The sequence below is a fragment of the Zalophus californianus genome, chromosome 8 (genome assembly GCF_009762305.2).
Source record: "Zalophus californianus isolate mZalCal1 chromosome 8, mZalCal1.pri.v2, whole genome shotgun sequence".
In the NCBI taxonomy this organism is placed as follows: Eukaryota; Metazoa; Chordata; class Mammalia; order Carnivora; family Otariidae; genus Zalophus; species Zalophus californianus.
The window spans coordinates 139,223,653-139,247,349 of NC_045602.1; the positions used below are offsets into that span (position 1 = coordinate 139,223,653).

General features: G+C 61.5%; 1 protein-coding gene across 1 annotated transcript; it reads left to right on the forward strand.

Annotated features, from left to right (window-relative positions):
* Positions 1-2,019: 2,019 nt before the first annotated feature.
* On the forward strand, positions 2,020-2,784 carry LOC118357280 (vegetative cell wall protein gp1-like; the record flags this gene model as incomplete). The annotated part of the gene is given in 2 exon segments (XM_035728992.1): positions 2,020-2,461; positions 2,621-2,784. Coding segments are annotated over 2 exon segments (606 nt in total), but the record flags the coding sequence as incomplete, so codon positions are not given.
* Between the last annotated feature and the right edge of the window lie 20,913 nt (positions 2,785-23,697).

The following is a 23,697-nucleotide window of genomic DNA, read 5'->3' on the forward strand; positions in this document are numbered from 1 at the left end:
GGAGAACCACATCCTTGGCACCATCCTTGGGAAAGCCCCCACAAGACAAGCATGTTCCTGCTCTAAGGCCTTTGCACCTGCTGTTCTCTCTGCCTGGAATGCTCGACCCCCTCCGCCCCACGGCCTGGTTCTTCTCTTCCATGTCAGCTTATCAGAGACCTCCCAAGGTCTGGATAGGGCTGTGACCTCAGAGAGCTGTGGGGCAGCATGGCCTCATCAGCAGGCCCCTTGGGGCCCTCGGCCTCTGACCCCCTGATAACAAAGGTGTCAGGAAGGAGACACAGATGAAGAGTCACCAGGCAGCCTGACGGGCTGAGTGTCCTCTCAGGGGAGGTGGGCAACCCTGTAGGAAAGGGGCTGTGGTCACCTCCTTCCCTTCCAGGTGAACTGAGCTTGTGCCCACCTATGCAGGCCCACAGCACACTCCTGGATGCCAGGTGGGGCCTGGTAGTACCAACATGGGTGTCCCTACAAGGAGCCATAACTCCCTGAACGTCTGGGAAAGAGGTTGCTCCTTCCTCATCAGGTTTGTGTCACAGGGCTGGAGGGACGCTTCCCTGCCCCCTGCCCCCCACCCCCGCCCCTGAGACTCGTTGACGGCCTTGTGCCAAGGGGAGAAGAGACACCTGCTCTCCTCTGCGTCAGTCACCGTTTCACTCCTGTCCTTCAGGAGGACTGGTCTCCTGCCCACCCATGGCCCGAGAATGTTCTCTGTCCTAGGGGTACCCAGGTTGGTCTTAAGGCCCTGTGCTGGGGGGACCCCACAGTGGTCCAGCCCAGATCCCTATGTATCAAATGCAATACAGACTGGAGAGAAGGGGTCTGCCTTGTCCCCTCAAGGCCTCTTTCTAATGTGTGGCTGGGTATCACCTCTGTCCACTCCATCCACCAAAGGTAATGATCAGGTCTAAGGGTGGTGTCACAGGCAATGTCAGGGGACCCCATGGCCCCCCGTTAGACTAGGCTTCATGGGACCGCACCTGGGACCCAGAGAGGGGGGCTGTGTCTTGCGCAGAGGTGGGGTCATGGCTCCCTCATCAGACACGTATCATTCCCAACTGAGAGGCAGTGTGGTGATGACCCCCTCTGTCTTCAGGCCCTGATTTCCCAAAGCCTGCTTCCTGAGGGTGAGGCCTGAGACAGTTGCTTCATTTGTCTTCTGTAAAATAGAGGCACAATTGTGCCCCCTGAAAAGCATGGTTGTGAAGGCTCAGTACATGACTGGGTAAAATTCAGAATCCACCAGCGAGAGAAGCCATGAGACAGTGCTGCTGTGAAACACCATGTCCAGCACCATCACCATCACCACCGTCACCACCATCACCATCATCATCACCATCACCATCATCACCACCATCACCATCACCACCATCATCATCATCACCACCATCACCATCACCATCACCACCGTCACCACCATCATCACCATCACCATCACCATCATCAACCTCATCACCATCATCACCATGATCACCACCATCACCATCACCATCATCAACCTCATCACCATCATCACCATCATCACCACCATCACCATCACCACCATCATCATCATCACCATCATCACCATCACCATCACCACCATCACCACCATCATCATCACCACCATCATCACCACCATCACCACCATCATCATGACCACCACCACCATCACCACCATCATCATCACCATCATCACCACCATCATCACCACCATCACCACCATCATCATCACCACCACCACCATCATCACCACCATCACCACCATCATCATCATCACCACCATCACCATCACCACCGTCACCACCATCACCATCACCACCATCATCAATATCACCATCATCACCACCATCACCATCACCATCATCACTATCACCATCATCACCACCATCACCATCACCACCATCACCATCACCATCATCAACCTCATCACCATCATCACCATCATCACCACCATCACCATCACCACCATCAACCTCATCACCATCATCACCATCATCACCACCATCACCATCACCACCATCATCATCATCACCATCATCACCATCACCATCACCATCATCACCACCATCACCACAACCACCATCACCATCATCACCACCATCACCATCATCACCACCATCACCATCACCACCATCACCATCACCACCGTCACCACCATCACCATCACCACCATCATCACTATCACCATCATCACCACCATCACCATCACCATCATCACTATCACCATCATCACCACCATCACCATCACCACCATCACCATCACCCTCATCACCCTCATCACCATAATCATCATCACCACCATCACCACCATCACCACCACCATCACCATCACCACCATCACCATCACCACCATCACCATCACCACCATCACCATCACCACCGTCACCACCACCACCATCATCATCATCATCACCACAACCACCATCACCATCACCACCATCATCATCATCACCACCATCACCATCACCACCGTCACCACCATCATCACCATCACCATCACCATCATCAACCTCATCACCATCATCACCATCATCACCACCATCACCATCACCATCATCAACCTCATCGCCATCATCACCATCATCACCACCATCACCATCACCACCATCATCATCATCACCATCATAACCATCACCATCACCACCATCACCACCATCATCATCACCACCATCATCACCACCATCACCACCATCATCATCACCACCACCACCATCACCACCATCATCATCACCATCATCACCACCATCATCACCACCATCACCACCATCATCATCACCACCACCACCATCATCACCACCATCACCACCATCATCATCATCACCACCATCACCATCACCATCACCACCGTCACCACCATCACCATCACCACCATCATCACTATCACCATCATCACCACCATCACCATCACCATCATCACTATCACCATCATCACCACCATCACCATCACCACCATCACCATCACCATCATCAACCTCATCACCATCATCACCATCATCACCACCATCACCATCACCATCATCAACCTCATCACCATCATCACCATCATCACCACCATCACCATCACCACCATCATCATCATCACCATCATCACCATCACCATCACCATCATCACCACCATCACCATCACCACCGTCATCATCATCACCCTCATCACCCTCATCACCATCATCATCACCATCACAATCACCCTCATCACCCTCATCACCGTACTCATCATCACCATCACCATCACCACCATCACCACCATCATCATCACCACCATCATCACCACCATCACCACCATCATCATCACCACCACCACCATCACCACCATCATCACCACCATCACCACCATCACCACCATCACCACCATCACCACCACCATCACCATCATCACCACCATCATCACCATCACCACCATCATCACCATCATCACCATCACCACCATCACCACCATCATCACCATCACCACCATCACCACCATCATCATCACCACCATCATCATCACCACCATCACCACCATCACCATCACCACCATCACCATCACCACCATCACCATCCTCACTATCATCATCATCTTCATCTTAGTACCCTTCAAGGGGAAAGTGTTTTGGCCTCCTTTCTGTCCTGCACTGGCTCTGGCCCTTGGTCTTCTCAACAGCAAAAGGTCAGAAATAAGAGTCTGAGTGTTAACTCCATGCAGAATGAAATCCTCTTCTTTACGCTTTGATTTCTGTTTCTGTCTGAAACCTCCCTGCCTGCCCCATCAGAACAAATCTCCCATCCTCTGCCTCCTCTGAAGTGCTATTTGGACCCCCTGTGCCACCCTCATATAATTCCTTCCTGCCTGCTGGCTGGACAGCAGCTATGTGGGCTGGGGCCCCTGTCTTTCCTGTCAGGTGGTGGCTGCCATTTCCTGTTCCTCCGTGCCTGCTGGGGCTGCGCCCTCCACCCTCACGCTCCTCAGGGCATGTCGGTGCTAGGCTTGGGCCTGCCCTGTCGTGGGTGGGTGTGGTGGGCCCCCTGCTCTAACCAGCATGTGCTGCAGGTGGGTGTTAACTGAGCATCTGCTAGGTGTGTGCTGTCACCAGCTAAGGCTCATGCTCCTAGGCTCCAGGGCCTGAGGTATGTGGGCAGAGGCAGTGCCTGGGGGCTTGGGGTGGGCACCCATGTTCTCCAACCTCTGGAGCATGCTCGTGGGGTGGATGTTGCAGACTACTCGGAGTGACCCCGAGGGCAGTGCTGGGCAGCCCCCGGGCCAGGGGGGACAGTGAAGCCTGCACTGCCGCAGTCCAGTAAAGGCTGAGCAGCTGCTCTCGGCAGCTGGTTCCCGGTCCTCCGATGATGGGGGCTTGGCCCTAGCACCGTGCCTCCCCAAGGAGCAGGTGATGCTCAGAGCACTGGGCCAGCACATATCCCCCACTACATCTTGAGGGGATGCTTGGCTGCAGAGCGTGCTGGCAGCAGCTTTGGGCACGGCCCCGCCAGGCCGCACCAGAACTTCTTGACACAGCCATCCCCAGGCTGAGCCCGTGTCCGTGTCTGTGGCCCCACACGCATGGGGCACAACTCCGGTCCTCAGAAAGCTTTGCAGTGCGTGTCCCTTCCGCCGGCCCCCGGTGTATTAAACTTGCCTGCAAGCCGGGGCTGGACTGCCCAGGCTCTGCAGGAAATGAGCTTTAAGGGGACAATCTGTGCAGTGGTCAGTGTGCCGTCGCCACGTACCCCAGACAGGCATGGCGATGAGACCTGGACGCATACCAGGGGCAGATGTAAGGCAAGAGGACCTGCTGCAAATGTGAGGCTGGGGGTGGGGGCGGTGCTGACTCTTGCCTGTCCCCTACCTGACCTGGTCTGGTGGGTCAGGACCCCTGGGGTTTCCTCCCGTTTGCCCAGTTTTGTGTGGATTTAGCCTCAGGTGAGACTCACTGGGAACACTATCTCAGAGGCTCCCTAAACTGCACTCACGGAGGTCCAGGGTGGCACCAGGTGGCCCAAGCACATGGACTCCCAGCTGCCTAGAGCCGCGTGGGTCTCGGTGTGGGGTCTGCCGGCCAGCATCCTCCACCTGTCCGCCCAAGTCAGGTCTCTGCTGCTGCCTCTGGGACCGGAGCGGTGGGGGCCGAGCCTGGGTGTGAGTCCTGTCTCTGGGGCCCCAGCGGCCTGCTGGCCCTTGCTCTGCCCCCGAGGAGACCTGTGGGCCAGCCGGCCAGGGGGGCAATTGCCGGGGGGGGGGGCTATGGGGCTGAGGAGCGGCTGGGAGAGGCTGAGCCTGGATTTAGACTGGGAGACAGGATCCCACTGCTCACAGGACGGGAGGAGTACATCAGGAGAAATTACACGGTACATCTTCCCCCCCACCCCCCACATTATGTTTTTTGTTAAAGAAATGCAGTCTACCTGAAAATTTATGAGTGGTGATTTTTAAAAGTGGGCAGAGGAGGGAGCATCCTTGCTTCTGAGTGGGGGGGCTTCTGGAATGAGCAGCTGTTGCGTTCCCTGGGAGGTGAGCCGGTGCTGAGTGCGATGTGTACCCCCCAGCCGCTTTGCTCCCACCCTGGCTCTGCCACCAGCCTGCCCTCTCTCAGGCCGACCGCAGCTGGGTGACTGACCGGGAGCGTAACTGCGGGGCAGGGACCGTGTGGCTTGGGGAGGACACCCTGGGAATGCAGCCGCTGAGAGGTGGCTGACCCTCATCCTTGACAGTTTCCCGGGCTTTCAGGAGAGGCCAGAAATCCAGGTCTTCATGCTCAACCTTCTAATTTTTTAAATTGGCAACTAATTAAAATAATTTTAGAACACCAGGTCCATTAAACAGAGCATGTGAAGAGGGGATTCAGCAGGTGGTTCTAAATTAACATCTTACGTTAGTGCTTAGTGCGAACGTTTGTTGCAATAAATGAAGCACTATAGATACCTTATTACAGAAAAAGCCCAGCGTTGATTCGGGTTCCTCGGTTCTTCCTCATGCCTGTGTCTGTCCTAGGACCCCCTCCAGGACCCCACATGACATCTAGCGTCAGGTTCTCCTTGGGATCCGGTGGTTGGGACAGTGTCTCCGCCTGTCTTCGTCTCTGGTTGTGAGGACTGGCCAGGCGTTTGGGAGAAGGACCCTCCTGTCATCAGACTGGGTAATGGGTCTTTGGGGGAGGCCACAGAAGAGAGCCGCCCTTCTCAGCCCACCAAGCTGGTCCCTGCTGTCTGCATATCGCCGTGGATGCTGGCCGTGAGCCCTGGCTGGGGTGGCCGCTGTCAGGCTTCTGCATCGCGGAGCTGCCCCTGAGAGCTGTGCTGCACTCAGGGACCGAGGCTGCTCTGCACGGCGTCCCTGTGGGGGCAGGTGGCCTCGGGAGGGGTTTCCAGTAGCGGCTCTGGGGCCACCCCTGAGCCCCGGGGAAGATGAGGCTGCTAAGACCGCGTGGCCGGGGTCCCGGTCATCCTCTCCTTCACTGCTCACGGTTCACTCTACCTGTTTTTGTCTGCGAGCTTGTTTCTATGGCCCCGAAGAAGGCTCCTGGGCCATAGAAGAAATGTCCAGCCCTGGGGGTGGGTGGTCAAGGGTGAGCCCCGGGGCTGGGGTGCGAGCAGGTCGCTGTGTTGGCTCCAGCCGGGACAGCATGCCCTTCAGGGCCGTCTGGTCTCCTGGGAATGGCGGAGTCCTGGCCGTAGGAGAGGGACGGCGTGGGGAGCGCTGAGCTGGGGGGACCGGTTCTCCGTGGAGAAGCCGGGAGACAGCCCAGCGGCACGTGCGTCCCCACGGGGAATGAAGGCCAAGGTTGCTGTCTGTCTGGGGAGGGGGGCCTCTGTCCCCTGTGCTCAGACACCTGCTTGGCAGCGAGCTGGACAGCAGTCCAGGGATGAAGCACCTGCCAGGCAGAGGCGGTGAACGCCGGGGCCCCCTGGTCTCCTGTGGCCCCCGCCGGACATCGCGCATCCGTCCCTGCTCTCCAGCGCTGACCTCAGAGGCAGCCCGAGTCCTGCTCGCGGCCAGCCAGGTCACCCCATGTGCGTCCCCTGAGCCATGTCGGGACAGTGAGGTGCTCCAGGGTGGAAGTACCTCCCTCCTCCTGGCCTGGCAAGGAGCCTATGAGGCGGCCTGGGAAGAACGGGGAGGCCGGGCCGAGAGCAGGGCCGGCTGCAGGGTGGGTCAGGCTGTGGACTCTCCTGGCCCCGTGGAGCTTGGACCTCCGACTCCAGGGAACCCGGGCCTATAAATCAGCCCCTCCCAGGGGCCTCAGGTCCCACCTGGTGCCTCGGGAGGCTTGGGCTCTCTCCTCCTTCCTGATTTCCAGCCTCGACTGGACCTGCCTTTTGGGAAATGCCTCAGTTTCTTCTTCCGAGGAGTCCAGCGGGATTTCCATCCCGTTTGGTGTTTCCATTTTCTCTTTCTGGAAAGGCGCCCTGGCTCATCTCTGACTCACTGGGCTGTGCGTTAATCTGAGGACATTGGGCAGGTCGTGGGGCCCAGGGGAGCAGGGGTCGGGGGGGTCCCACCAGCCGCATGTTTCTCTGCAAACCTCTGACTAGATTTCCTGCCTTAGCGGGGTCCCCCTGCGCTCACAGCTGGATCCCTGCCCTCTCCCCTTCCCCTGCTGAGCCCCCACCCAGAGAACCTAGACTATTTCCTCAGTTTCCCCAGAGCACTTGTGGGGTGTAGTCCCTTTCTCCCAAGGTTTGGAGCTATGAGCACAGGATGACCTCTTAGGACGGCCAGGTGGTCGGTGTCAAGGACACTGGACATGTGACTTGTCTCCAGCTCCACCCCGGCCTAGATCCTGGCCCCTCCTCTCTAGGTGCCTTGGCGCTCAGCCCCTGCCGCTGCCCACTCCCAGTCCGGTCAGCCCAGCATAGCCCCACACCAGAAGGTTCCATCTGCCCTAGAAAGTGGCGTTCCTGTGGCCACTCCTGGTAGCCTGTCCCTTGCCTCAGATCGCGCAGCAGGGGGTGCGTCCGGCCCCGGGTTGCTGTCTGAGGAGAGGTGGGGGGACAGGGGTGCACAGGTGTAGACTTCCCTGCTCTCCTGGACAATGCTGACCACAGGCTCTGCCCCCAGTGGGCAAGGGCCATGCTGGGTCCTGGGCCCTTCCTGGGGCTGTGGCAGCCAGCTGAGGGGCTTGGCGAGAGGGGGCAAAGAACTGGCCTGTGCCCAGCCTCCCACCCCATTCTCCTTCCCCAGCTGTGGGGCTAGTCGGCGGACGGGGCCTCAGGTGGGGTGTCCCAGGACCTGTTGTCCGTCCGCCTGTCGACCTTGGGCACATCTTTCCCCTCCCTGGCTTGGCTGTGCCACCGTGAAATGTGGGGGCACCCCTGCCTACCGCAGCTGCCCCTAGGCTCTGCCGGGGCCCGGCCTGTGGTCATCCCGGGCTCCATTCCTGGGGGTCACGTGTGGGTGCACGGCCATGTGCCCTGGGGATGCTGGGGGTGCGAGCCCCCCTACGTCCAGCCTGCAGTGCCTGTCGCGGGGGACCCAGCGCTCTCATTACCCGTGTGCACAGGCTGGGGGTACAGCTGCGCCTGTCCCCCGCCCTCTCCACACGCACCCCAGCCGCCTCGGCACTGAGTCTCCCTCCCTCCTTCCCTCCCCCCTCCTTCCCTCCCCCCTCCTTCCCTTCCTCCCTCCCTCCCTCCCCCTCCCCCTCCCTCCCTCCCCCTCCCCCTCCCTCCCTCCCCCTCCCCTTCCCTCCCTCCCTCCCTTCCTCCCTCCTTCCCTCCTCCCCTCCCCCCTCCTTCCTCCCTCCCTCCCTGCCCTCCTTCCCTCCCCCCTCCTTCCTCCCTTCCCTCCCTCCCTGCCCTCCCTCCTTCCTTCCTTCCTCCCTCTCCTTGCTTGCTTTCTCTTTCCTCTCTGCATCCCCACCACCCGCAGCCCCCACCCTGTGCCCTCCTTTTTCCACTTTTTACCTTCCCCCTTGGTCCTTCCTCCAAACAGGCTCCCCTGAGCGCTCTCCATGGAAACAGCTGACCCCTCACCTCCCTCAGGGGTCCCTGTCCCCAAGTGAATGAGCTCCCTTCTTCGGGGGCTGGCTGGCTGCAGATGCTGAGCCTCTCAGAGCTCAGAGGTGACAGGGCTAGGTGGCTTCCCGGCCTACCGCTTCCCAGCGCCCGTGATGACAGTGGGTGGGAGGTGCAGGTGCAGCTGGAGCTGGGATGCTCTCAGGGCTCCTGGTGGGCGCATGGAGGTGGCGGTGCCTGCCCCTCGGCATGACGAGACCAGCTGGCCTCAGGTCCTCAGGGCTGTCTGGGCCACTCCACAGGCAGCGGGGACGTGGTGTGGAGGAGGGGGGGGCTGCCAGGACCCTGCCCTGCCCGCCTGGCCTGAGTGAGGAGCCCGGAAGTGACTCTGTAGTTGGGGGGAGGTGGGGCCAGCCTTTGGGAGATTGAACCACGTGGATGCCAAAGTCCCACCTGCGGGAGCCGGATGGGCTCTGTGGGCCTGAGTTTCCTGCATCCAGCCAGCTCAGAAATGCGGCTTGGGGCCAGCAGCATAGACGTCTTGGTCTTGCAGAGTGGCCAACCATAAACAAGCCTGTGTGGTTCCAGGACGTGGCCAGTGAGCCCGCCCTCACTGGTCAGGCACAGACCCGAGCCACTGCTTCTGCAGCAGGACGAAAGCCTCGTTAGCGGACCCTGGTGGAGCCCAGACATGGAGCCCCGGCACCGAGCACCCTGAGGTGGGGGTTTCTGGAGTGAGGCTCTCAGCTTCTTCCTCTGCCCAGTCTGACCAGGCCAGTGTTGGGGGCTAGAGTGGGTCTGGGGAGCCCGATGGACTTAGTGCTGGAGGCTGGGGTGAGGCCCGCAGTGTTTGGAGAAAGTTGTCTCCTCTAGCCTCCCTGTCCCCCTCCCCAGCAGCTTGTTCTAGAGCCTGGGAGATGCTAGCAGTCATTTACACTTTAGTAAGGCTTAGCTAGCCCACTCTGTCTTTCCAGGGGCCCTGCAGTGGCCACTATTCACCGTGTGCCTGTTGGGTACTGGCCCTAGGCTGCATGCTGGATGCTGCCTGCCTTCCTGAGGTGGGCCGGGGGTGTCAACTGCCCCTCATTTTAAGGTTGAGAAGTCTGAGGCTCAGATAAGTGAACTTGGCGTGGAGTCTTCCTTCAAGTGTGCTAGGGCCATGACCTGACCAGGGAGGGTCTGATTCGACCTCTGAGCATCATGATGATGATGATGGCATTTTGTGGAAAAGCTAGAGTCCACCCAGGAGTAACACAACAGGCTTGATTCCTGTATTTTTCGGCCTTGTTGGAGGCCCTTTAAAGGCCTCTGGGCCCTAGGCTGTCCTGGGCGCGCTCAGGCTGCAGGCCTGACTCAGCTTCCTGTGTGGGCACTGGCTGGGGAGGGCACGGGCTGTCCTGGCGGCCACGCCCCTGCCCGTCCCTGACCTAGCCTGGAGCCTTCCCACAGGGAGGCCCCAAAGTTCTCCCTTTCCTGCCACTGTGCTCAGCCCCACTGTGGGATGTGTAGGGATGTCCAGGAACCTCGTTGCTGCCTTCTGCCCTAGGCCAGGGAGCCACGAACACCGATCCCTCCCCCGCATCCGTCTCAGATCCCCCCTCTCGTCCCTGCATCTGTCCATTCCTGGATTTTAAGTAGCCAGGGCCAGAGCTGGTGCCCTGCTCCTCCCTCCCCTGCCAGGCCGGGCACACAGGGCGGCACGTGCGTCCCCCCTGAGCCAGGCTTTCCCACTGCCCATGGGCAGGCTGACCAGCCATGCGGCACAGCAAGAAAACCAAAGGACATTCTGGTGGCTGGACGACCAAGGTGCCTAGGTTGCAGACTACACTGGCTCCGAACTCGTTGTGACCTTGAGAAGGACGGAAGGGCAGGGTGCAGGGCAGCAGCTCCCGCAGCGGAGGGCGGCCCCTCCCCTGCCCCTCCCCAGCTCATGTCATCCTTTCCTTGAGGACGTGGCCATTCGCACCCCTTCTGTGCAAGGGCCGGCGGTGGTGTGGCCACCGAGCCCTGGGCAGGACGTGGCCTGGAGTCGCTCCTGGCCCAGGTCTGATCGGGGTGTGAGCGCTGGTGTGCGGGCCGGGCTGTGCCCCGGCAGGTAAGAACACTCTCCCAGGTTCTCCCTGAGCAGCAGCAGAGCCACTGAGCACTGCGCTCTGGCCGGGCATCTTGGTGCTCTGGCTCGGTGCTATCTTTAACCTGAGTGCGGTAAGTGTGTTTATACAGGAAAACCACTCTCCTGATCAATCCCCGCAGCTGCCTGGTGTGGACAGCGAGCGCACGCGCCGGCCGGCCGCCGAGGGCTGTAACTGGAGCCCATCAGCTGACCAGGGCAGGATAAATCCGGCTCCTCGGACAACTGCATCCCGCGGGCCCTATCTGGTGACCAATGCCCTCCCCACCTTAATATAACTCCGAAACCGTGCCTGGCAGCCGGCGGCCCCCGTGGGGTGAGGCTGTGACCAGGTCGCCGGCCCCGCGGAGCTGAGGGAGGGCGTGCCAGGCTGGGGCCGGGCTCGTTGCGGGGGCCCGGGTCCCCTCAGGCTGTCTGAGCACCTGGCTGATGTGGGGGAGAGAGCGTGAAGCTTCCAGCAGGCCTTCCGCAGGGACTCTTGAGGTTAAGAGGCCCTGTCAGAGGGTCAGCCCCACGGCACACGGCCACCGGGCTCCCCTGAGGTCCTCCCAGAACACCTCGTTTAGAATAACGAGACCCTGGGTGGGGGCTGGGGAGCCGGGGATGGGGCTCCCTGGAGGTGGAGGGCCTTGCAGCCCCACCTCCCTGGGGAGGGAGCTCAGGCCCTAGTCCCTCCCTGCTGGGTCCCCGGGCGGTCCTCCCTGAGCCTCCCGGAGGAGGCTGGGTCCTGCGGGCAAACTACTTCTGCTTTGCCCGTGGCACTCGCTGACCTGGTGCGGCCACTTCTTTGGTGTCATCATTGTCCAGCGAGGAGGGACTTGGAGGCTCGACTCCCTTTGCCAGGAGGATAGACGCCCTCCGATCTCCTGCAAGAGAGACTCCATTTCACTTGTTTAACAGACCCCGAAGTACCCGGGGCTGGGGCTGGTGGCACGCACAGATGGGAGCTGTCGTTGTGGTGCTGGGCAAGGGGACACACCCCACGGGCTCTGGGAGGTGCTGGGCATGGCGGGCCGCTGGGGAGGCCCCCCCTCCCCCGAGGGCCTCGGCAGGTGAGCAGGAGGCTCACGGCTTGCGGTATAGCCTTTGGCACTGCCGGATTAAAAAAAGCACATGTGCATATTGTCTTTGAAGAATAAACACCTAATGAGAACAAGGAGGGTGTTAGTAACAGGGCTCCCGCCAGAGCCAGCCCCTCCTGGCCTCTCTGGCAGCCCCGCTGTCTCCAGGCTCCTCCCGTCTGGAGAGTCGGGCTCTCCCTCCCCCAGGCGCTGTGGGCTGCGCTGCGTGGAGCCTCCCCCCCGGGGACCAGGGTGGGCCGGGCAGGGGAGGGGCTCTGCCACCACCCCCGCCCGGGGTCCTGCCTGCCTCGGGTGGGGGGACGCAGACATGCACTCCGACCTGGGGAGGCCAGCTGACAAGCCTCGGCAGTGGGGGCGCGGCCGGCCGAGCGCACGCTAGAATGACCTCGCGGCTGGGTGCCCCTTCCTCCGAGAGGCGCGTGCCCACAGTCACCCCACAGAAATGACAAGGCTGACGGTGTTATTAGGCGCTGTCCTGGGACTGTGTCCCCAGGGGAGGCGTTTGTTCAGAGGGGCCCCCCTCCTCGCCCCCTGGTCACGGACCCTCGGTTGGGATCCCAGGAGGTTGAGTCAGTTGGGGCAGGAAAAGTTCAGCCTGAGCTGGACGGAAATGAGCAAAACCCACCTGGCTCCCAACAGCAGGCACTCTCTACAAGCCCGAGAGGCAGCCGGGTGGGCAGGCGGGGCGGAGCCACTCACACCCGTCGCCAGGTGAGTGGAAACAAGCAGGTGCCGCCCAGCGCACGACGTGCCCACCCTGGGGGTCCCTGGGGCTCCCGGCGCCTGGGGTGCTGGAGCCGGCAGGGCTGCCTCCACAAGAGAAGAGGAGCAGCAGTTTGGGGTGACTTATTAAACAGTAAATCCCATAAAAGACAGGATTTCTTACGCTGCGGGCACAGCCATTTACTCCAAACGTGCTTCGTCAGCGTTGCACGTAGGCATAAAATTCTTAACGGGCGTTAATGGAATTGAGGATAGAATTATGCCATAAAGCGACAAGTCCTTCAGAGCTCTGCGTGCAGAGCTAATCGGTACCTCTTTATCCCAAGAGGAAACATGGTCCCCAGCCCGGAGTCGGGCCCCTCTGCGGACCCTCGGGCCAGGTTGCCAGTGCCTTCCCAGCACGGGCGTGTGAATACCCCGGAAGCTGCCTGGCACTGGGCAGAGGTGAGGTGTGGACACTGCCGCGGAGAGAGGCTGTGTCCCCAGCACGGGTGTCCAGGCCGGCTGTGTGTGGATGGCGCAAGCGAGCGGGCAGCGTGGGGCAGCAGGGAGAGGACAGGCCTGCGGACTGAGAGCTTCCGCCCCCTGGGACCGCAGCCTCTCAATTCCTGGGCGGCAGTGCCCGTCGGGAGGGACGTCTGGGAGCTCGGGGCCGCTGACCCTCGCATGTCTGTGACTAGCTTCGGCCACAGGCCTCTAGTTTGGGAGCCTGTGGGACTGGAAGATGCTTGCTGACGGGAGCAGGCCACCCGGTGAGGCCCAGCAAGAGGCAGGGACGTAAGCACGTTTGTTGAGTGACTGACTGAGCCACGGCTGAGGTGGGAGGCTGGGTGGGGTGGATGGAGGGACGAGGGGAGGGGCGACGGGGGCGGCCACAGCAGGGCTCATGCGGAGGGCCAGGAAGCCAGCCCCCTCTGGTCCGCCTGCGCCCCACCACCAGCTCTGAGAGCCCCAGCTGGGCCTGGCAGCTGCGGGGCTAGGGGGGCGCCAGGGTCCCGGGTGGTGGGAGGGTGTGGCTGGCTGTGCAGGGGCTGAGGGGTGGGAGTCCCAGGAGAAGAAGGAAGCACAACAGTTTCTTCTCTCCCACCTTCCAAGTGGTCTGCATCGGCCAGCGTCCTCGGAGCGGACCTTCTGAGCCTGGGAGCCGCAGGAACGCCCGGGCCGCTCCCTTGACCCTCACGAGCCACCCCCCCACTCGTCCCCCACTATGGGCCCCCCGCCTCCCCTCTAACTGCTCCCCTCCTGCCCATCGCCTCCCTGAGAGCCAAGGGGCTCCTTCTCCTCACCAGCCCTTAGAATAACACTTGAGCCTGGACCAGCTCCACAGGTGGCCCTGCCTGTCGTGTGCCCCCCGGTGTGGGGTGCGGCCCCCCTCAGGCTCCCATGGCCGGGCCCCTGTCCGCCCCATCTTCCCAGAGGCAGTCCCCCATGGCACGGCAGGGCTGGCGCAGAGACGTCTGCTGAATGAAAGGGGCCCTGCGTGTTCCCCATGCAGCCCTCCCACTGCCCTGGGGGGAGGAGCAGGTTCCAAGAAGGCTCAGCCCTGGGCCCGCGAGGGAGGTCTTCTCAGAGCCATGGGGCATGAGTGTCCCGTGGGGCTTCCCCCAGCATGGCACGCGAAAGCCTGGGGCAGCTGTTGGCCCAGCTGTCGGGGCGGGAGGGCAGGCTGGGAGGGGGACACAGTGATCGGGGACCCACAGTCCGAGGAGCTCAGGAAAGCAATCCACCCCTCCCAGCTGGGACCCCAGCAGCTGTGCTCAAGCCTCCACGGACACCAGGCCGTCCTGCTGCACCCCACACACCACCCAGTCCTCTGCCCCACACGCCCACTCACCCCGCCGCACCCCACGCCACACCCATTCACCCTGCTCCTCACACTGTGCGGACGTTCCTAGGGGCCTGGGAGTATGGGTGTTGCTGGTTCTGACTCTGGACCAAGAGGTGGTCTAGGCCCGAAGTGGGGCTGCCGGGGGCTGGGCCAGGGGCAGTGCCCTGCTCCCCCTCCCCCCCGTGCCCAGCCTGTGGGCAAAGCTGGCTCTCCTGCCTCTCCTCTGGTCTGTTCTAGCTGCTTGGCCATGTCTTAGTTTCCACCTGATAGCGACCTGCGGTGACCGGAGCCCTGTGCCAGGCTGCAGCTGCCCCCCAAGATGCAGAATCCTGTTCCAACCTCAGAAGACCCCACAAGGTGGGGACCTGACTCGACGTGAGCACCCAGACTCATCCAATACGCTCTCCTCTTCAAGACTAAAACCAGCGTCCAAGGGGGAGATTGTGCACACTGCGGACACTCAGGGGACCGTCACGGTTGGGTTCCCTCCTGAACAGGCACAAGGACAAACTGCCCCCTTGCCACACCCTCATGGACCCCAACCCCTCAGCCCCGACTAGCCCCCCAGCCCCCAGGCCCCTTGTGACCTCACCCCCAGGAAGGCCTCGGACACTCGGGCCTGCGCTGTAGTCTTAGGGTTTTACTGCCCCGGGTTAGGGTGGGTCCCTTTGTTCCTGGCGGTCCTGGCAAGGATCAAGCATTCCAAAAGACTGCAGAGTGGATGGACGCGTGGACGCTTGGCCAGGAGGGCTCTCGGGGTGCGGTCGGAGGGCCTGGGGAGACAGGACCTGAGCCATAGGGTCGCTGGGGCTGTCCCTGGACGGTGCTTCTGTCTGATGACTGACACCCTCCGAGGACCCCAAGATTCTAGCTGGGGCTGAGACTGAGCCCTGGAGGAGGGGCAGGAGTGGTGCCATGCTGCCAGGCGGACCCCCCGGGTCACACGCGCACCCCTCATTTGGAATGAGATGCTGGGGCACTGGCTTGAGGCTGACGGTCTGTTCCCAAAGCCGCTTGGGTGAGTCAGGTGCCTGCTCCAGGACAGGCCACCCTGCGGATCAAAGGTGCCCCTCTGGCCCCGTCCTGAGGCTGCTGTGCTGTGGGTCCACCTGCCGCGGCAGCTCAAACCCATGGCCAACCTGCTTCTCAAATTTACCTGAGTGCGAGAAGGCGCCAGGAACCAGCGGTGTTTCACGGTCAGTAGTTTGCCTGGGGCGGGGGGGGGGGAGGTCTTTTGCATGGAATACGGCGAGACTTCTTGCAAGCACTTCACAGCTGAGAGAGGTCGGCAGGAATGGCTCTGGATTCACGGGCAGGCGGGCAGGTGCAGCAGAACCACAGCCCCATTCAGGGAGGTCGGGGCCAGTGGGGGGCGGGTAGGGGTGCCAGGTGTTCATCTCCCCACTGCCCTCACCCCACCTCCCGCCACCCCAACGACCACTGGTCTCTTTACGTCTCCGTCCTTGTGCCTTTTCTGGAAGGTCGCAGAGTTGGAATCCCACGGCGTGTGGCCTTCTCAGATGGGCTTCCTTCACCGAGTGACAAGCGTCTGGTTTCCTCCCTGTCTTCTCAGGGCTTGAGAGCTCATGTCTTGTCAGCCCTGAATCCTATCCCATCATCTGGATGGACCACGGTGTAGTTGTCCATCGCAGGCTGAAGGACGCCTTGGTCGCTTCCAAGTTTTATCAACTGTGAGTAAAGCCGCTTTAAACACCCGTGCGCAGGTTTTGTGTGGACGTGAGGTTTTAACTCTTTTAGATAAATGCCACGGTGCATGATTGCTGGATCGTATGGTGAGAGTATGTTTAGTTTTGCAGCAAAACACCAAACTGCCTGCCGCAGAGGCTGCGCCATGTTGCCTTCCCGCCCACAACGCATGAGAACCCCTGCTGCCCTGCGTCCTGGCCCGTGTTCGGTGTCGTCAGCGTTGTGGGTTTGGGTCCTTTTGGTGGGTGTGCAGACGTCTCAACCGCCGTTGTCATGGGCATTTCGCTGATGACACGGGACGAGGAGCGTGTATTCGGGTGCTCGTCTGCGTGTCTTCTGTGGCGAGGGGCCCGTTCGGGTCTTGGGCCCATGTTTTAATTGGGTTGCTTTCTTACTGTTGAGTAGAGAGTTCTTTGTGTATTTTGGACGACAGTCCCTGATCACGCAAAGATCTTCTCCCACCCGAGACTTGTCCACTGGCTCTCGTGGAAGCGTCTTTGGCAGAGCAGAAGTTCAAATTTCAGGGCAGTCGGGTTCTTCGGTTTCGTCTTTCACGGACCTGTGTTTGGTGCCGCGTGTGACAAGTCACGGCCAAAACCAAGTCCCTTCTTGGGGAGACGGTTTTTCTTTAAGAGACTGAAGGGCTGAATGGTTCGAAGCCTTTTTGCTCTTGGGTTTATCGAGGTGTATTTTTCGTATAAGCCGCAGTGCACCTGCTCCGTCGCCAAGGGGGAGCACAGGCCAATGACATGCTGAACCAGGCAGCAAACATTGAGTAAAAAGGAAGTTTCCATCTGGCAACTTCCAACCAGATTTGTGCTGGGACACGAGAGAGAAAGCTCCTTCAGCGACAGGACGTTCTTTGCCTAACGTTGCTCGCTCGGGGTGCTGCGGGAATACAAACAGGGCTGGGTGCCCCCGTGGAGCCGGGGCCCCGAGGACCTGGAGCTTGGGAAGACCCAGTCTGACGAAGGCCGAGGGAATGCAGCTCAGGCTGGTGCGGGACGGGATTGGGGGTCCAGGCTTCCCCGGAGCAGCCTGAGGGGCTGCTGGTGCTGGACAGAAGGGTCCCTTGATCCATTTCCAGTCTGTCCAGGAACGGAATGTGGGCCCCTCCCAAATCCCTATGTTGGAACCCTGACCCCAGTGTGATGGTGTTAGGAGATGGAGCCCTTGGGAGGAGATTGGGTCGTGAGGGTGGGGCCCTGAGGCACGGGATTAGTCTCCCAATCAAGGGCACCCCATAGAGCTCCCCTGCCCCTTCCTCACCTCTTCCAGTTTCTGGAGGCGCCCTTGCTCCTGGCCCCTCCTTGGCCTTCAGAGCCCGCAGCTCCTGCCAGAACCTCTGTGCCCCTCGTCACCTCTCCTCCTCCGGCCGTTTTAAGGACCTCTGTGGTCTTGTATTGGGGTCGCTGGATAATCCAGGATAATGCCCCACGGCAGGGTCCTTAACTGGACCACGTCTACAAAGACCCTTCTGCTACGTGAGGTGCCAGTCCCAGGTTCTGAGGCTGTGGGCATCTTTGGGGCCGTGGTTCTGCCTTCCACGTGGGGACGCTGTGGCCTGTGACAGGCAGGCGGTTCCACCAGGAGGTGGGCGTCGTCTCTCTGGAGCCCTAGCCCCTCCTCGCTGGGACTCCAGACCTTCACGCTGGTTTCCCAATCTCCGCGAGTCTCTGTGGCCACTCCTTAGGACCCTGTGTGGCAGCTGCGTCCCCTCCAAAGGTCTTCTAATCAGATCCCCTTGCTTGGGCCAAAGGTGATCGTGGGGCTGATTGAGGACCCCAAGGAAGTGTGGCCGCGTGAACCAGCCTGGGAGCGGCCGGCAGAAGGCGGGCGCAGGGCCTGCCGGGAATCAGGCCATGTCTGTGCACTCGCCTCCCTTCCCCTGCACCTGCGTTGCAGGGGAGAAGGTGCTGGTGGGGAGGGCCTCAGGGCCGATGCATGAAGCCTGGTTCCCACTCATGTCCACCCTGGGCAGGGCCCCCAGGCCTACACCTCCCGCCTGTTCCCCTCCCAGAGCTTCTGGCACCTGGCGTCGACCTACCTTCCTCTTCTTGGGACAAGTACGAGCAAGCCTGCGTCCAGTGCCGTGCTCGCCCCGGGGTGGGCCTGAGCACCAAGCACAGCCCGGCTGGCAGACCTCGGCCAGGCCTGCGGAGCACACCGGGAGGGCACGGTCGTCCCAACTGCACATCAACGGTGGGGGGCGCACAGTTACCAGCAGACATGGTCCTAACTCTAGCTCCCTCCTGTGAACTTGAAGAAAAACGAATAGATTGCCGTTTTACTTGTGGGGCAGAATGTGCCCTGAGCGCCGGGGTCTCCCTCGTGCCCCGCCCCCACGCAGGGCCGGCCGCTGCAACACCCCGCCAGAGGGGTGAACCTCCACGACGCGCTAGCGCCGCCCCAAACCTGAGGTCTGCCTCAGGTTGCCTTGGCGTGCTGCCTTCTTCGGCTCTGGACAGACGGGTAGTGACGCGCATCCACCGCCATGGTGTCCCGCGGCCTTGTCACCCCGCCCTAAAATCCTCCAGGCTCTGCCCGCCATCCGTCCCTCCCCTACCCCGGCAAACTCTGGTCTCTGCACTGTCTCCGCAGCTGTGCCTTTCCCAGAACGCCATACGGGGGGGACTGGTGACACTGGCTTCGTTCACTCGGTTCCGCACTGAGGTTTCCTCTCTGTCTCCGTGGCCTGAGAACTCGTGTCTTTCTGGCCTGGAGGATATTCCATTGTCCCCATGGACCACGGTGTGTTTATTTCTCACCTGCAGAAGGACAGGTTCTGTCAGTTATGGCCAAGGCTGGTAACACACCCGTGTGCGGGTCTTTGTGGGGCAGGGGCTTTCCCTTAACTGCACAGCGCTCTCAGTCCCAGTCACCCCAGTCTGGGGTGACTTGTATCCCCGAAACTCTATATGTCGAAAACCTAACCCCCAGGACCTCAGAAGGAGACCTTATTTGGAAATAGGATTGTTGCGGATGGGAATTCTTTAAGGTGAGGTCGTTAGGGTGGCCCCTAACCAAACATGGTCGGTGTCCTTATAAGAAGAGGACATTGGAACGCTGATGTGCACACAGGGAGGGGGCTGGGTTACGATGGAGACAGAGAGTGTGGGGTGCTTCTGCTGGCCAGAAAGGCCTGCAGCCAGCAGAAGCTGGGAAGGTCTGGGACCGACCCTTCAGAAGGAGCCAGCCCTGCTGACAACTTCACTTTGGACCTGGAGATGATCCACCTGTGCAGGTGAAGTCCCCTGTCTGTGGGGCCGGTTGTGGCAGCTGTGGGGCACACACACCTGGTGAGCATGCTGCATCTCCTCCAGCCCTGGCAGCCCACGAGATGACTGCACATGAGGACTCGGGCCCAGGCAGCCCCCTGGGGCAGACAGCCCCAGACCACGGCTTCTCTGCTCACCCCACTCACCGCTGGCTCCTGGCACCCACACGTCAGCCCCTGGGGACCTGGAGAAGTTTGTGCTCAAAGAGCAGGAGGCTGACAGTAGCCCTTGACAGTCATCCACCAGTGAGTCAGGAGCCCCCTGAGCAGACACCATGTCTCCTGGAGATTTGGAGTTGAGGTGGTTGGGCACACTTGCCCCACAGCCCTGTAGCCCTCCAGGCTTGCAGCCTTGTAGGCTTGCTGCCCTGCAGCCCCCAGCCTTGCAAACCCCCAGCCCCTCAGCCCCCAGCCCTGCAGCCCCCAGCCCAGCAGCCTTGCAAGCTTGCAGCCCCCCAGCCCTGCAGCCCCCAGCCCGGCAGACTTGCAAGCTTGCAGCCCCCCAGCCCTGCAGCCCCCAGCCCGGCAGCCTTGCAAGCTTGCAGCCCCCCAGCCCTGCAGCCCCCAGCCCCCCAACCCTGCAGCCCCCCAGCCCCACAGCCCTGCAGCCCCCAGCCCCCAGCCCCCAGCCCCGCAGCCCCGCAGCCCCCCAGCCCCCCTGCCCCGCAGCCCCGCAGCCCCCTAGCCCTGCAGCTGCCCAGCACGGTCTGCAGCTGACGAGGCACCGGTGGTTGTTTCTGCAAGAAAAGCAGCTTCAGCTCCGTCTTTCTTCATGCATTTGTGCAGCCAGGTCTCTGAAACCCCATTCATCAAAGCAGCAGGCTGAGGAGGGACCATGGCGGACAGAGGCCACGGCCAGCCTGAAATGACCTTGGCCGCGGGAAATGCCCTTTGTGATGTCACAGTTAATTTCTGCTGGGAGGAAGGCCAGCGCCCAGTGAGTGAGCTGTGCAGGCAGACCTGCTCCCTGGAGCTGGGCACACGGGGGAATTGGGCAGAGGGCACGAGTGCTGGGGGCGGGGGGCTTCAGTCCTGGCGCCTCCCTGGGGCTGCCTGGGGGCTTGACGTTCCTGCTCCAGGTGGCCCTGGAGAGGAGGGGAGGATGGGGGCAGGGGAGGTCACGACTCTGGTGGGCCACAGGCCCAGAAGTGCAGCCCAGCTGCCCCCCTCTGCCCAGCCCCCTTCCCAGCGCAGTGAAGGCCCTGCTGTGTGTCCTAGTGGGCTCTGCTCCCAGACGCCCACTGTCTCCTCCTGAAATCTCTGGGATGGGGGGTCCTGTACCTTAAGAACAAAGTCAGACTTCTTCACCTGGCCGGAACCCACGCGCCTCCCGCCCCCGGCCACCCCCGTCCTTGGCTCTTCCAGTGCTTCTTGCCCGGCCTGCTGTTCGTGTGTCTCCAGAGCCCCGGGCTGTGCCCAAGCCAGGCCTCACCCCCGCCAGGCACTCAGGGCCCTTGGATGCATTCAGTGGCGCTGCAGATGCAAATTCCAATCTGCTAGGAGCTCAGACTTTGAGGGACTCTTGTGCCACGACGCCGTACACCAGGGGCGCGCCCCGCAGCTCTGTGACCCTGCCACGGAGCCAGCCCAGGGAGGCTGGTGTCATTAGGAACGCAGAATTCTGTCAGACACAGGCGTTCGGAGCACTGGGCGCCCTTCCCTGAACCGCACACCCCCAGCCTGCAGCTCCGCCAGATGGCGCCTGCTTTGGCCCCGCCAGGCCGCGTGTCATCGACCGTCAGGGTTTTACTTCATGGATGAGGAAACTGAGGCACAGGGGGCCCAAGTGGCCTGCTCAGGGACCCCCAGCAAGGAAAAGGCAGAGCCGAGGGCAGACCCTGGGACTCTGAGCTGGGGACACGTCCTGCTGCTGCCACCCTGACCTCGGGCCCCCAGGCCTGGGCTTCTGGGAGGAAACACACCACCTCCTGATTTGGGGCCGCCCACCTGGCCAGGCCTGGGGCTGTGGATGGATTGAAGTCCCTTGCACCACCCCCCACCCCCACAGCCTGGGAGGTGACCGGAGATTAGCTGCTAAACAAGTAAAAACCCACAGAAACTGCTTGAGCTTTCGCCCGCCTTTCACCCAATCAATGCCGCGTCTGCAGGAGGTCGATCCCAGGCTCTGTGGGGCTCTGGAACTCTGAGGGCCCACTTGGGGGCTGGGAGGGGGGCAGGGGCCTGTCTGGGGGATGTTGGCAAGGGGCCGCGAGGAGCCTAGAGAGCCCTGGTGGGGAACTCCCAGTCCTCACAGAAGTCAGCGGGCGGCCCCGGGTCTGCACCCCCTGTGCCACCGTCTCTGGGCCTAAAATCAGAACCAGACCACGGGCTTGTAGATGCTGCACACTGCTGAGTGCAAATGCCGGTATACAGCAGGTGCCCAATGGATGTTGACTGTGCCCATGGTGAAAGCCTTCCTCCCCTCCTGCCTGCAATCTGCCCGTCTCTGCCCAGAGTCTGGGTGCCTCGGTGGCTCTGCGGCCTGCCTTCCCCAGAGCCATCCTGGGCTGGGGAGGGGGCTCTCCGGCCGCCTAACTGTCCCCTTGGCTCTGCTCAGTGGATTTGGCCTCTACCTTTTTCTCCTCCTGGTCCAGGAGACACCCACAAGATGCTGAGGGGAGCTGAGGGTGACCAGGGCGGCCCCTGTGGCCGGCTGAGCCCCTCGGCAACCCTGCTGGTTGGGGACTGGGCTTCGAGTGGCCGCCTCTGGGAAGGGGCCACCCTGACAGAGGGTGAGGGGACGTCCACTAGACACGGGCTTGGCACCAGGTATGGTTTGGGGAGAACAGGTACGGGCTTCTGGACCCTCTCAGGTGATGGAGAGGGTTCTTGAAATTACCCCAGGGGGACCCTGTTGACCCCCGCCCATTTCCATCCAGATAGTCTGGATGCGCGGGGCCCCCACTGCAGGAGAGAGGACCCTCCAGGACACCAGGATGCTGCCTTAGCACATGAGACAGAGGCTGTGGAGACAAAGGGGAGTAAGCACCGGCTGCCCCGCCAGAGTGGGGGCCGCGTGGACCGGGGCCGGGCAGTGGCCCTCTCTGTTTTTAGCTAATGCCACTCGGCGGTAAAGTTTGAGGTGAGGGTGGTTTTTAAGCCCCTGCTTTTTTGTGACTGAGCTTGGTCTTGGGAGACATATATTTTCAAGGGGCCCTTCTGACACATTTACTGCTGGAGCTAATTAAAAAGCCCGACCTGGTCTTGGCAGGGGCGTCGTTGCTATACTTAATCACACCTCCAGAAATCCCAGCCTGTGATGGGAAACTGCTGGAGAAGTGGGGCGCCTGGTGGGGGGAGCCGCGAGGCCCCCCACGCCCGGCCAGGCTCTCGCTCTGAGCGAGGACTCTGTGGAACTCCAGCCCCGGCCCTGAGGGGCTTGTGTGGTCAGGCCCCAGGCTGGGGGGTCTGGGAGAGAAGGTGGGGGGAAGGGAAAACTCCCCGGCCCCGGGAAACTGGAGTCTGGGGCACCCTGCCCCCATCATGGGGCCTGTGAAGGTGTATTGTGGGGGGTTTGTCCTGGGTGTGTCAGTGCTCACCCCCGGGGGTCAGGCATGCACCCACAGTGACCGGGGTGCTGAGGGCCGCAGGGGTGGGCCCCTGGCGGCTAGGACCACTGCCAGCCAGGCAACTGAGGGTGTCACGAGCCTTTCCAAGGGCTGTCCTACTGTGGGCTCGACCCTCACGGCGAGGTCGCCGCCCCAGGACACAGGAAGGGTGGGTGGGAACCCTTCTCTGCTTCCAGGGGAGGTCGAGGCCAGGGGAGGAGTGGTGGTAGGGTCGGGCACAAATGGCGGCCCCTGCCCCCCTCAGCCTAAAGGGGCAAGCGACCCCAGCAGCCCCCTCCCCCACCCCCCGGAGCCCTCCCAACATCCGACTCAACTTGGCCTCTTGGAAAAGGCTATTCTTGGGTCTGCTCAACAGGTGCCGAGTGTGGAGCTCGAGTCTGCGCTGATGTCAGCTTCCCAAAGTGTCCTGGTCCGGTGCCGAGGCTGCCTCCACCCCTGGCTGGACAGGTGCCCCCTGGGCCTGCTGAGGC